Source organism: Plectropomus leopardus, chromosome 3 (assembly GCF_008729295.1).
Source record: "Plectropomus leopardus isolate mb chromosome 3, YSFRI_Pleo_2.0, whole genome shotgun sequence".
Classification (NCBI taxonomy): Eukaryota; Metazoa; Chordata; class Actinopteri; order Perciformes; family Serranidae; genus Plectropomus; species Plectropomus leopardus.
The window spans coordinates 32,801,251-32,816,329 of record NC_056465.1 but is presented as its reverse complement, the minus strand read 5'-3'; the positions used below and the strand labels follow the sequence as shown (position 1 = coordinate 32,816,329).

General features: G+C 42.9%; 1 protein-coding gene across 1 annotated transcript; it reads right to left on the bottom strand.

Annotated features, from left to right (window-relative positions):
- Window positions 1–978: 978 nt before the first annotated feature.
- Window positions 979–13,277, bottom strand: ndnf (neuron-derived neurotrophic factor). The gene is made up of 4 exons (XM_042517040.1): window positions 12,784–13,277; window positions 4,767–4,961; window positions 4,224–4,348; window positions 979–3,109 (listed from the first exon to the last, which is right to left on the bottom strand). Exons 2-4 carry the CDS (start codon window positions 4,958–4,960, stop codon window positions 1,713–1,715), a joined length of 1,716 nt encoding a protein of 571 aa, XP_042372974.1. The 5' UTR covers window position 4,961; window positions 12,784–13,277; the 3' UTR covers window positions 979–1,712.
- Between the last annotated feature and the right edge of the window lie 1,802 nt (window positions 13,278–15,079).

Sequence of the window (15,079 nt, the reverse complement as noted above, 5' to 3'; positions counted from 1 at the left end):
AAACTTTTGTTTGCCACAGAGCTTATTTTCTGCAATAATCCAAAATCCAATGGAAGAATCCCATAAGGCTTTTTGACGAGGGAACCAGGACGAAGCTAACTTCCTACGACAAAAACATCATCCTTGCAGCACTCAATTAAAAGTTTGCTAACATTAACAACATGACTAAAGTCAGGGTTAGGTCATTTGTTCTATCAAAAGTAGATTCATTTTAACATAAAAAAGAAGATTAAAACAAAAAATGGCTTGTTATATTTGACACAAATCATATCAACAGCTCAGGGTAAGTGTTATTTCAGTATTCTTGGCCCTGGATCTTCAGACCTGTTCCCCCATCCACTTAGATCAAACATTTCATGCAAAAAATACAAATTTCCTAATCGACAACATCCTGTGTGGCCGTCATCAAGGAGATCAGTGTACAGAGCAGCAACGCTGTACAAAGAGTAACTGTTTTTATATTTTGAAAAAGAAAAAAAGGCGGGTGGACCATGTGAAACAGATGGTCCGTGCTCTCTGGGATAAAACAAACTTTCAACTTACTTCTGCTCTGACGCTCTTTGAGAGCATTTTTTGTGTTTAAATTCCTCAATATAAAACCTGTGAATGGTTCTCCAGCAGAGACGAAGAAATGAACTCGTACGTACGCTAAGATGCACTGATTTATTACTGTACATCTATGAGGATGTCTGTCAGTGAGACACTGATCTCATAACAAACAACAGTGCCAGGAGGTAATCATTTTTTGGTAGAGCATGGGCACCACTTGTGTCTTGACAGTTATTTCTTCATCTGTCAGTCTTTTCTTGTCACAACTCATTTTAGGGATCATTTCAAATCACTCACAGTATCAAGTTTTGCCTATGCAACCCTAATTTAGACGTCTGAGTTCATAAACACAATACGTAGTGTGCTCTTTCATCTCTGGAGCCACGACTGTGATGTTAACTGCTTGGCAAAAGAACATGACACCCAGGGTGACAGAGGGATTACTCGTTCTATATTTAGTGTTTATGTACATGAATATTGGCAGGACAACTCTGTACATGTGACACACACACACAGCGATACAGTGATAATAACACAGATCTCCAGCACAGAACACATTTACAAGATGGGCTCTAGAGCAAACACTGGCTGAGATACATAAGGGAATGTCTCAACTACGACAACTTCCTCATAAAACTGGAATTTCCTCGTAACAGTTATTATTGTCATCAATAAAAACAATCAAAAAGAGAGACAGAAAAAGTATAAAATAATTTAAATTCCTCCCTAAAACATGTAGTGAATATGCAGTGAGAGATCTATACAACACGGGCAGCCACTGTTTCTCCTCCGGTGATTTGAAACTGAAGGAACGCACAAATATGACGGACAAAAGCAAATGTCATGCAGTGACAAAGAAACATACAAGATGAAAGATGATCTTCTTTGTAGTTCTGCCTCCCCCAGTGGCAACATCATGTCAAGACGACAGGCCCGGTAACGAGGCACCCCCACGCTTTGGGCCACCCAGAGGTGCCGCGATGAAATGTAAACATAAATATACAGGTTGATATCTCTCTCTACAAACAGTTCAGTCACTGCCACAGGCCCATCCGCTGTGTGAGTAGTCAGTCTGTATACACTCCTTAGTAGAATATCACTTAGAGTTAAATAAACTTATTTAATATATATATTTATAATAGATTTATTCTTTGCAGAGTCATTTAGCAGTATTTCCTTGTTTTCACCAGTTTGCTCTGGTATTTCACTGAGTGACCACTGTGTCCCACCACGTAAACGTCCAGCAGGTAGGTCTTGCCCGGCTCCAGACCTGTGATGGTCTCTGTGGTCACAGCTTTCTGCAGGTTTGGGCTGTGGAAATACTTGCACAGGACCTTTTCTGACTTCCTGCGGGTCTCTGGCCCAGCGCACTGGTTTTGTTCCCGGCGTCGCTGCTCCTCGCCGTAATTGTCAGCTACCTCTTTGCGGTAGATGCAGTATTTGTTGCGGTCCTGCGTGCCAAGCCAGGCCACGGTGGCGGAGGAGCAGGTGCGCAGCTTGTCGAAGGCTTTTATACGCGTATCCTCTGGAAGTGACGGGAAAGGCTGCTTGCTGCTGGGTCGTGTGGTAGCGAGCACCTTCAAAGTCGAGGCCCCTTTCCTGCTGCCTCGCAAACGGATCAGGTACTTGGCTTTTGGCTTTCCTCGCAACTGGAACTGCCGTACTCCCTCAACGTTCTGGGACAGAAGCAGCTTTCCGTCGCGCCGCACTTGCACCTGCACGGCGTCCAGACACGTGTGGACAAACAGAGTGACCCTCTGATGGGACGACACAGGAGCAAAGCGTAGAAACTTGCTGCCCTTTCTCTTGATGAAAACATCCGATACTTTGCCGTCCTTCAGCTCCACCGTCTTCTGGCGAGCTTCCTCTTTAGTGCGGGCGAATGTTCCCACGTACGCTGTGCTGGTGTTGGTTGCAGAATTCACAGCAAACACGTCAAAGTAGTACTGTGTGTCCGGCTTCAGGTCTGACACTGTGAAAATGTTTTTATTGCCAATGCACACCTTCTGAATGTCTGATGCTCTGGGCTTGACTGCGTACGCCCGGGAGATCTTGTTACTTGTGAGGCCTCGGTCCTTTCCAAAAGCGTTGTCAGAGGGCACAAAGCCAAAGTGGGCAAAGTCAAATGGGCTGAAGTCTCTGCCAGGTTTCGGAGCCAGCATGAAGGCATCGTCGACAACCATCTTAGCCTCAGCAGCACACATGCTTTTGAAATTGTGCTCTTTGTTGATCACGACACAATACTGCACAGGCTGGCCCATCAGAGAGCCAGTTGGGGTCGGTTTCCAGGCCAAGGTGACAGTGGTGCGGCCCAGCGCGGTCACATCCACACGAGGGTCGTAAGGCAGCTCCGGGTAGGGCTGGTCGGACTCTGGAGTCGTGGTGGCATACACCTTGAAGTTGCTGTCTTTCTCGGTGGACAGCAGCTCCAGCTGGTAGAGTCCAGATGGCGTGCTGGTGGCCACATACGCCTCCACATCGTTACCCTTGTAGGTGAAGAGCTCCGTCCCCTCGTCTACGGTCACCTGCTGTTTCTGCTGGTCCAGAGGTTCAGGCTCTCCTGGAAGACAAACAAGCACAACATGAGCTCTCTGACTGACACTGCATCCAATCTGTTGTCATGACCTTTACAATATTTTCCTTCTGTTTCATTTTGGCTTTGATGAAAAATCATCTATGTGCATTCTAAAATTGCTTAATATGTTGATACTGCAAGGTCACGATGAAGCTCTGCAAGCCTCATGGACGATTAGCCGCTCACATGGCAGCCATGTTTTCACTCCAAACATCCCCAAAGATCACAGGCCAGCATTCACTCGGCCTTTCCGGGGAAGCTGTGCTACAAAGAGGCGCCTTGTAGCTTCTACGTGAGAGAAATGGACCAAGCATAATATTATGTTTGTCAACCAGAGAGTGTGCTCAGTGGTGTACTAAAAATTAATGCTCAAAGATTTACTCCCACTAGAGATGTTTAGCAAAAAAAGAGCTGCAAAGAAGGGAAGAAGTTCACTGGTTCAACCAACACACCGTGTGAAGTGAAGCCTACTAACGGTGCTGCGTGTGTTGGGTCCGAATTTGATTATTTTTCTACTTAGAGATGAATTCTTTTCTCTTGAGGCAAGGTGCGTGTCTTCAACAGTGTAACAACCCAATAAATCATTTCATTATATTTGATCTGACAAGAGCACGGACACACACGCAGGTGCTCACGTATTGATATTCAAATATATGCTCACATCACTCATGTACGCTCAAAACCACCGCTTTGGTCATCTGGCAAGACCTGCTGTGTTGAAAGGACGTCCTCCAGATGGAGAAAGTTTTAATATAAGGCAGAAAGTTAAAAAAAAAAGAGAGAGGAAAAGAGGAAGGAAGACAGACAGACAGCAGGATTTACCTTAAGACGACCAAGACAGCTTAAGTAAAGGGATGTAATGGCTTTGATTCAGTAGGGTGACTAGAGTGGAGCCCTTCTCTGAAATTATAGACGTCAGCTTGGGCCGAGTCAGACATCATAAGTGGTCAGACTAGACACTACGACTGTGACTTAATTAAAACCCACCAAAACACAAAGCCTAACATCACGGCGTAGGTTAATTGTGTGTGAGGGGATAGTGATATTTCCACAGAACGTGTCATTAACCTCTTCCACTGATGCTTGATGTCAATTATACCTGATCCCTCTCCGCTGGCCTCTTCTGGCAGCTCCTGCAGAGTCAGTTTCCACTCCAGAGGAGCGTCGCAAGGTGTCACGGTCACAGACAGGGGTGTGTTGTCTTCTTCCACCACAAAGTAGTACCTGTGGGAAAATGACAGGTTAAAGGGAGCCGATATGGACGTTGCTTCATCACATTTTGACGTTATCCAAAATAATGTTTGGTTTAAATGCATGAGCAGACTGTTGGAGACTGTTATTGAGGCTCTGACCTTGGTCTCTCTTGCTCTGAGCTGACAGACACTCAATTACACGAACACGACTTTCTCATTTATTATTTAGTTTTGCATCTACATAATAGATCATGTTTCAGGGCAACGTCTGATGTTTCCTATCTATTTACAGTAAGAGGCCATCAGCAAGTTCAATGTATCCACGGTGATTGTTATTGATCAGTCAGCAGCTAAAGGTGGAATTGACGGTTTTGCACTCATAAAAACATGTTTTTGATCATTAGAGTTATGTAATTCTTGCAGTCATTATTTGTCTGAGCAGCTCTTACCTTTTGGGTGTGTCCCTGAACAGGTAGCCACTGATCTCAGCTCCGTCTGGGATGACAGAGGAGTCATGGAACAGCGACTTGTCTCTGATCTGCATTTGAAAGAGGCCTTCGTCTCTCGTGGGCAGCTTCTGGGCCAAAACTCCGAGCCCCAACATCACCAGCAGCACCACAGTCCAACCTTTACACTGCCTCATTCTGAAAGACAGAAAAACAACACTGTGGTTTCATTCATAGGATTCAGTACATCCTGGAAACAGAAGCATAAAGGGCTCTGTCGTTTTATTTTAAACAAATAATTAAAAATGTTGACAACAGACTTCTTTGTTGTTGTTTTCTTTTCTTTCCTTTTCTTGCAGAGAATACAAGGAGAGGATTAAGCCTGGAAACAGAGGCAAACAGTTAGCCTGCTGTTTGAGGGTAAAAAATAAAAAAGCTGGGGAATTTATTGACTGTAGGGAGAAAACAATACTCCCAGCCGAGAAATAGTCCAGCTCATGACCCTCCCTAAAACCTCAAGACATCATTTACATTTACTTTTTGTAAGCAAGAATTAAACAAACGAGATACAGCATGTTAGTCTTAGGGCTCGTTTATGCTCAACATAACAGAGACAGACGGAGCCTTCTGTCTGTACTCTGCATTCATTTTGTCCGTTTCTGTGCATGTTTTCTATGAGCTTACGCATACAGACGAAATGGAGCAGTGCAGCGTAGTTCAAGCGAGACATGAACGTAGGAGACAGCAAAGGAAGTAAAATAATGGCGCAACAGAACCCAAATGTAATATACAGTAACACTTGTTAAAAATCCTGAGAGAAATTGCTCATCTGCGTCAGGAAGTATATAATAGCCAGACAGACGTCTGTTATGTACAATGCTGCCTCTTTACACCGCAACACTTCAAGGAAACATCGTACTCTTGACATCGGGACTTTTATCTGACACCTTTAGATACTTTACAGATTAAGATTTTTGCAAAAAAATCACAAGAGTTTATAAAGCATAACTATTTGTTAAAATGTACATAGTTATGACCTCCTTTACGCCTTGTGTGTCACATGCCTTTAGAGGTGTTTCTACACGCTTACAGTCTTTATGCTAAGCTAAACATCTCCTTTCACTATAGCTTCAAATTTAATGTAATTTTCCTCTTTAATATACAAATATAAAAATGGTATCAATCTTCTCGCCTAACTCCTGGCAAGAAAATGTACTTCCTTAACTGTCAAACTATTTCTTTTCAGTAAATCCAACCATAACTTAATAATAAAGAAAAAACAATAAGATTTTGTTACCTTTGGACCCTGCTTCCAGTCGTTATGCCGAGCTAAATTACTCAATATCCGTCACTAGCTTTATATTTAATGAACAGATTTCAGATTGGTATCAACCTTGTCATCTATTTCTCAGCGAGAGAACAAATAAGTACACCTCCTAAAAAGTCATACTATTACACTTTACAAATAAAACTAAACAAATCTTAATAATATCAGATCAGATTTTGTTACTTTTGTATGAAGCCAGGCTAGCTGTTAGCCGCTGTTAGCCCCTGCTTCCAATCTGTATGCTATGCTAAGATAAGCTAATATTTAGCATACAAACATGAGAATGGTATCAATCTTCATATAAAACTCTTCACAAGAATACAAATAAGTGAACTTCACAAACTTTTATAGTACAACCAAACATAACTTAATGATAAAAGAAAAAAAACTAGGAGGCAAATTGTGTTACTTTAGGACAAAGACAGGCAAGCTGTTAGCCGCCGCTTCCAGTATTGATGCTAAGATAAGCTAATGCTTAGCGTAGGCCTACAGACAAAAAAGTGGCGTTGAGCTTCTCACTCTTAACAAAAAACAAATAAACATACTTTGCATAATGCTGAACTATTTCACTTTACAGTACAAACATAACTAAAAACTGATTTGGATTTTGTTACCTTACAGAGCCAAGCTAGCTGTTAGCTATGTTGAGATAAGCTAATATTTAGCACAGGCTACAGACATGAGAGTTATACAGGGTTCAAACACATTTTCATGGAAAAAATTTCAAAACTTTTCCATGACCTTTCAAGAACCATTAATAACATTTTTTTCTTCTTGTCCCACTTGCCCAGCATTTTTCAAACATATCAGATTCAAACGGATATAAGCTACATAAAGAGAAAAATGGAGAAACATATGTGATTTTAAGCAAAACATCACAAATGAACACATATAAGAGCTGACATTTCGCTTTATGCAAGCTTAAAAACTTTTTTGCAATAAATTTGAGGTTTTTTTTAAAAATTGAAATGTTTCCATTAGACGTATTTTATATTCGCAATTTCATTTGAGGGATAATAGAAACCTGCTTGATGTATCCAAAATGTCTCTTTTGCAGTTGGTGTTCTTTTTTTTTTTGTTTTTTGGCTTCCTTTTTCTTTCCTTTTATTCTGGCATTAACTTAAAACTGAAAAACTCTTTGTGAGTTCTATTTGGCAACACTGAGCTTTGGCAAGAGACATAACAATGTTTCTAATGGGGCCCTGCTTTAATGCGTTTCCACTACATATTTTTATTTGATGTTAAAATGTCTTTTCTAGACGTCTTTTCCTGTTAATTTTAACCTTAATTAACATTGAACATCAAAACAGCACGGTTGCCATCTTTGAGCGAGAGACAGAAATTGAAGGGAGAATGAGCGCTGGCCGCAGAGAGGAAGGGGGATTAGATTTAAATACAGACGTGTGAGGGAAAAGACATGGCTTAGAAACTCTGGGGAACCGCACCATTTCATAAAACGCTTAATATAAAAATATCCCCAAATCCATGTCATTTAAGTTTTATTGACGCTAATATAAAAATATTTAGTGGTGCAGTCCACAGATGGAGCTGCGGCTCCGGACGAGGTGCAGCTGAGAGCCTCTCACGTATCCCCTGTCTATTGATTTTGCCCCATTGATTGCAGCTGATGGGAACGCCAAATCCCTAGTGATTTAATCAGCGTAATGATGGCAGATTAGCCAGATACTTTACTGCCATTTACTGCAAGCGAGATGGTGTCCTTTTAATGACCCCTCTCCCTCCCCCTTTTTCTCCGCTCTCCCTCCCTTGTCTGTCTCTTCTCCTTGATCGCAGTTTTTTCACCAACAAATAATCTCTTTCTCTTTCACACTTGTACACACAGCCATTTACTATATCTCCTCGCTCATTTCCTCCCAAAGTTAAGTAAAACCAGAGGACGAGGGCCTGGATGACTACAATCTCCATTTCTGCATTATCGTGCTCTAAAAGCACGAGCAGGAGAAAAAGGCCTTGACAGCTCCTGTCAGTGTCTCCGTCTCTGCCGTTGTCTGAGCCCGGCCTCCCGTCAGCCCGCCAAACTTCAGAGAGCCAAAGCAAAGCCGCCTAAGTGGTACTTTGAGGTTTGACTCACATAGAGAGAGGAGATCCTTATCGCCTCAGCTTGTCTCATTCCACTTCAGAAGCGTGTCACTTGGAACAAAGACATGTCTATTAATACTCAAGACAGCGCTGAGGTGGTATGTACAGAGCCGCTCAGAGCTGTCTTTCATTCCAACATCCCCAAAACACCACGCAGACACAGCGAGGGCCTCGTCCCCGGCCGGCTCTGTCCACCACACTGATGTCATTACACATAATGTCTGCTATCACTCATACAGTAAGGGTTTTATCACCACTGTTATTAGCACATTTGATGTGTGCTTTCAATGTGCTCCTCATGTGACGCCACTGATTTAAACCCTCTGACTGAACCTTTTACTTCTGCCACATGCGCCCAACCGCTCAGTGTGCATTCACAACTGCGGAGAGATGACATCTGAATATTAGAGCAGCCGTGTTGGGGTCACTGCGGTTGCATGGACCAGCGAAGAGTCAACATGGTCACACAAGCTGCGCTGGATCCGCTTTTACATGCACCATTCTCATGCCACAGAGTTTCCCTACCAAAATAACACATCCAGAAGAAAAAAAAAAAAAGAAGCTGCATCTGGAACAAATAAAGTCTAATGTTTAATTAGAACGGGGAAGAATGTATGATTGCAATTTGAGGAACGGATAATTTTAAGGCAAGTTCGCCCGCAATCGTGTCAACTTTGTTTTGCAGTTGCTTTTTATCTGTTTATTTATACATTTATAGTTTTTTGTTTCACTTTTGGTGGAATTTGCGAAGCGTTGTGGGTGGAAAACATCTTGCATATCCTAATTGGTGAGCTGTGGAATCTGTGTAATGGGATTAAAGGACAAATGCAGCTTGCAGTGGTTTCAAAAGTAGAGGAAGTAGTGATAATCTTTGTACCCGTGGCCGTCTTTGACACATCTACGGTCAATACAGTCGCCTGAAGAGAAAATGTTCAATGTAAGTTCATGCAAAGCAAGAATACGTAACAGTTGCATGTTTCATACGTATCATTTCAACGTTGTTCTAGATATGTGGAGTGTGAGCTGTCATCAGGAGGTGGATGGCGTGATACCTTGGCATCATTGCTGTGTTTCCAGCAGCTAGTCATCAAATGTGGGTGTTTTGTTGCCACTGGTCGCTGTTTTAACACCAGTAATAGTAGCATGAAAAGTGGATGTTTTCTACCACACACTGCTGCGTTTTCAGGCAGGATAGTGCCACAAGAAGCGATGTTTCCTGACAGCATAGTAATTTTTTTTACAGAGACATTGCTGTGTTTCCTGTTGGGGTAGTGCGTTCTTTTTTTACCAGGACATGGCTTGACATTGGCATGAATAGTGACTGTTTTTACTGGAGATATCGCTGCTTCTCATGCTGGGATAGTGCCATAAAAAGATGTTGTTTTTTCTAAGATGTCAGTGCTTTTCCAGCCAGGATAGTGTCACATACAGTTGTTGTTTCTTACAGAGACATCCCTGTATTTCCTACTGGGACAGTATCACAAAAAACATCTGTTTTGTATTGAGACATCACTGCTTTTACTGCTGGGATATTTCCAAGAAAAATGGTTGTTTGGAGACATTGCTTAATTTCCTGTTGGGATAATACCATTTTTTATGGAGACATTAATACGCATCCTGCCGAAATAGTGCCACCTAAAGCAATTGATATTTACCAAGACATAACCATGGCTATCATTTACAGAGATGCTGCATTTCCTGTTGGGATAGTGCCATAGAAAGTTTTTTACCAAGACATTGCTGCTTTTCCAGCAGGGATTGTGCTGCTAAAAACGTGTATTTTACACCATAACAACCAAGTAGTTTTTGTGCCTAAACCTACACATTAACCACAGCAATGTGTTCGCTATATAATAATATTCAAATGTATCTGTTGTTTACAGAAATGTACGTTCCCATCAGAATTACTCATTTATTCCTCATTCCTTCATTAGGTTGCTCCAGTTTTAATCTCACACAGAAAGAATGCAAAAATGTCCCCGCAACCCCTCTCCATTCCTGTGTGATGTGAGGAATGACATCCCTTCGTTTTAATCACTTCTATAACAGCTTTGACCCCTGCTCTAATTTGGGGTCATTACAAGCAAATCATGTACAAAGCCAAAACAAAATGTTCACACTTGGTCTTTACATCTCCCAGATGGACGCAGTATTTTCAGGGACATCAATCAGCTGCAAAATCATGCACAATCTCCTCGTGATTAAAGCAGAACAAAAAACAACAACTTTCATCCACCTGATCAACTCTTGTAAGTGCTATGTTTCCATGTATGGAGTTGGAGCTGAGCACATGCATACACCCCAGCATCATATGTGTGCATGTGCTCGTGCACCGATCTGCCCCTGACCTCCCCTTTTTCTCCTCTCACTTTGTTTAACCGGTCCCTCTCTCCCTCTCCTCCCCTCCAGCTCCTTGTCAAGACGGATAAGCCTCCTGCCTGCTGCCACATGGAGCTCATTAACAGAACGGGAGGGAATAAAAGACAGTTTAATTTCAACACAAATAAAGAGACATTTCGGATTCCACCCAACAAGACGCCTGGCAGCGGCTCGCAGGACCCGAAGCCTCTGTGTGTTTTCGTTGAGGAAGTCTGAAGGCAGATTTATGGTGGGTCCTCAGCAGCGAGCTCCATCACTGCTGTCACTTCAGGGCCAATGTGGGGATTGGAGTTGAGTGGAGTATATGAGGGGGCCCGGAGCCAAGGATGGAACCACACAGGACCTGGACCTGTTCTATAGGCAGGCCAAACCAAAGCAGGTCTGGTGTTTTTGGACAGCTAAACAGCTCATTAATGAATTGGTAGAGACTGTGGTGAGGGCTCCCATCCAAGAATGGAGATTTTCTATCTGGTGTGTGTATGTCCATACGTGTGCGTGTAAGTGTGTGTCCAAACCATCACATTCCTCCGCTCTTGTCTAAATCATGGCTCGGGACCTGTCTCCTCGCCATCCACAACATCACTCACAGTTTGAGTTTCTGAATTATCCACATCATCAGAACCACCAAAGCTGGCACAATAGCGTGATGGAAACAGAGAGTTTTCCTCTCCCCTCCTCCACCCTGCTCTCTCTCCTTCTCTCTCTCTCTCTCTCTTTATAGTCCATCTCTGGAGCTTGCATTTAGCACTGCATCCTGGAATGTGTCTACAGAGGAGGGTCAGGTCGCAGGGCCGCTTTCTGCCTTTAAAAAGATAGAACTGAAGGGTGGGGGGAGCGGTGGTGGTGGCTGACTGATGTGCTGGCATTGTGGCTGCAGAGGGTGATTAAAGATTACAAGAGAAAATGCCCCCATGGGAAAGTCATCCACCCACTGCCCATCATCCCATGCACACATCCATGCACGGGGGCCTGGCTGCGTCGTGGGAAATGAGTCCATCATGATCTGTTATGTTGTGCTTCACAGAGAGCCCTGTTCAGCAGTGTGAGCCGCCCTGCCTCCTGCTTGTGTCCATCTGAGGGAGCATAATGAGGGGCTTTGCAAAATGAATGTGCCCGGGGACTGGGAGCTGTATGTGTGTGTGTGTGTGTGTGTGTGTGTGTGTGGATATGATGAATAATTTAACAAGGAAATAAAAAAACTTAACGTCCTTAATCTTCCACCAGTGACTCTGGATGTGTGACAGCACGGAGGAGACTGTATATATACACACTCACACACACACACACCGCAGCCTGTCACTTCTCTGGACGCGAACGGCTATAGCAACACTGGCGGAATTCTTTCAGCCGGAGAGTTTTCATATGCAAATCACGGTTTAGTTACGGTATGCGACGCAGACCTTCCCATTTTAAGACTTTTTTTGTTCATGATTCATTCTCCTGAGAAAGTAGAAGGGAGGCAGTGTGGCTTCACCCTGCTACTAAATACAGTTATTCAAATCCCCAGCTCCGGGTATGTCTCTCATTAAACACCGACTGAGAGGAAAAAACTCTCACATGAACCGGATGACGAAAAAAAAAAAAAAATCAAACATGCGCTAAAATGTCATTAATCTGCAGTGGATGATTTGACATAAAATTTCAAGCATATGAAAAATTATCCTCATTACGCGCTCCAATCATATACAGGTGCGTAAAAGCAAAAATTTGCATCCAAATTGCACTTTGCAGCTAAACGCGTGGATGGAGAGAATAACGCACATTGCGCACACGCAGTTGCGCGTATTGATAAATCGCCGTATTGGGTACTGTGTCACCCCCGGGAGCATGGGAACCATCGGGAGCCACAAAAGCAAGCTTCTAAAGTTCATCCTCAACACCGCGCGGTTCCGTGCGCAGTGATATATACAAGCGCAAAACCCCAAATTTTAGCCAAGATTAAAAAAGCATGCGAGTTCGGGCTTGATTGAAATGTGTTTGAAACTTTTAACTTCCCGGAGTTGTAAACCGCAAAAACCTCTTCCCCTCTCTTTCTCTCTCTGGCAGGCGTTTCAAAGGCACCACTTTACTCGGGGAGTCCGGGCTCTGAATTTATATGGAGCTTTTTTAGAAAATAAGAGACGTAGAAAAGTTAAAGAAAAAGAAGAGGAAGTTGGATCACACGCGCCGATAGAGACTCAAAATCATGCGAAAAAATAAATAAATAAATCTTACCTTTTAGAATATGAAACGGCGAAGTTATCAGACGGATGTCGCTTCTTGCTCTCTGATATCACCAAGAAAAAAAACTTACAACTTAAAGCGATTTAAAAGAAAAATCAAAACACAAGTTGTCCTCTACAGAGTCCAGTAGTTCCCTCAGTTTTCACTTGGTGCCTATCAATCGGATTAGGCGACTGCTCTGGTGCGTGTTTGCAGTTTTCTTGCGGATTTAACTGGTCTCTAGTGGGCAGGAGTGTGTGTGAGAGAGTGTGTGTGAGTGGGTATCCTGAGTGCTGGCAGTGCGTCCCTCCCCTGCCGCGCTGCTGCTATTGAAACCTCCACTGGATTGGAGGCAAAACTGGTGCGAACTTCTTCCCCCTGCGCTCTCTGTAGGAAGACTCCAAGACACAGAACCAGCCCACTCTCACACACAAAAAATAAACCAAACAGGGACCAGACAGCTTCACTGGCCCTCAGACTCAAACCACTGACTGCAGAGGAATGAATCTGGCAGACGCAGCACCTGAATTCCTCATAGTTTTATCCACAAAGTCACATAACTTTGCATTAGGAGCAGACTGCGCTGCTGATAAAAACAGACAGATGTCACCAAAGCATAAATCTAGAGACAGCGGGGTTTCCCCTCTCCCACTTTTTATTTTCCTAACTGTTTACTCTGATGTTCCCTGGAAATTAGTACTTTTGGCCTTGTACAAGTCACGCAACCCCTCGGGGCTTACAAGTTTTATCATGGGCCCTGATACCTGGGCGTGCACTACATGATCATGATACACTTCCTCTGCTGAGCAACTTTGATGATGGCGACAAAATCTCTCACAAGTGGCACACAGGTTTCATCATCACCTGCGGAAATTCCCAGCGAGACATCAGCTTTGTTTGCAGGGTTGAAGCCCTGGAAAGCAAATATTTATTCAAGATAAGCGCCATTCACTGTCTCCGAACTGAATTGCCCCCAAATTTATGGCTTGATGGGGGTCCGTGTCTGATGAGCAGGCAATCTAGATTTAGAGGATGCTGCCGTTTCCTGCTGTTTCCTCCCCACGAGGAGCCGTCTTTCACGTCATGTTTCTGTAGATTTGCACGCATGAACGGCTGAAGGTTGGAGCTTCCTGCAGTACCTAGATACATCGCAACTAAATCTGCGCTATTGCAATCAATCTTAACCTATTAATTATGTATTTCCATTGACAAAGATGAAAAGTTGGAGAAATCAAACATTTGAGTGATGTAACTCGCACATTTCCAAAAGGATTCAGGACATGTTTTCAGAGGGTAGATACATTAAGACAAAACTGACAAACATAAAGTTCTGTATTTCATTTTTTTCGACGTTATTTTAAAACAAACCTGATTTGAAAATGTCAATAAACGTAAAGCCTAAGATTGGCCCCAAATGATCAGAAAAGGCATTTCTGCTGTCTGCAGACTGCTGGGACAAAGTGTTGGTACAACAGCGTCATCTAGCGGCTGCTGCAACAAAGTAAAAACAAATTTGCAGTGTTCATTGAAAAGAAAAATAGGAGACTTTTTAAAATTTTTACACACGGCTAGGTAGTAATTACAGTATTATTTGGGTAAATCCATCCCCCCATATTCAAATATGTTCAAAATGTCTCCCCCAGTTTATTGATTAAAAAAATATAAAGAAAAACATGCTATGCTACAAAAGGCAACTATGCACCCCAGTAAAGGTAATGTTATCATAAATAAACATAACAAATTGCTAATATTATTATTTCAGGTTCTAATACTACAGTATACTCTAGTTTTGCATGTGGTTTGTCCAAGTGGTGTTGTCATACCGGCATGCAGATTTAAGTCAGAAAAGTGTTAAATTAAGGTTAAAAAAACTGCACAAGATAAAGTAACGTCAGGTAGTTTGGAACTTGATTTTAGGCCCACAACATTTTTTCACCATCAGTTAGATTGCAAATCAACGTTTTACTTTTGAATGCTTCCTCTAGGGACAGGAACCACTGCTGTACTTGTACATGTAACCTACACACAGGTGCACGTGTGTGTGTTGAGGTTATTGATGCCTGGGCTCATGATTAGTGCCGCTGTGACTTCCACATCCTTGGGATTAAAATAGATGCCAAATTGAATCTTCTATTAGCCACATCACCAAGCTGTGAAAACGAATCCCCTCTGGGGACATGTATACTCACAATAACCCACACTGACACACACACACACATACCTACACGCACACACACACCTACACACACACACACACACTGACCCAGCTACATGCCAGAATCTTGACAATGTATCCACACCAGGGACA

Bases quoted from the DNA above. Each gene is read 5' to 3' on its own strand.
- ndnf (XM_042517040.1), bottom strand. From the start codon at position 4,960: ATGAGGCAGTGTAAAGGTTGGACTGTGGTGCTGCTGGTGATGTTGGGG. The intron at 4,349-4,766 runs GTAAGAGCTGCT...ATTTTCCCACAG, and splicing joins TTCAGGGACACACCCAAAAG to GTACTACTTTGTGGTGGAAG. The intron at 3,110-4,223 runs GTATAATTGACA...TTTGTCTTCCAG, and splicing joins GGCCAGCGGAGAGGGATCAG to GAGAGCCTGAACCTCTGGAC.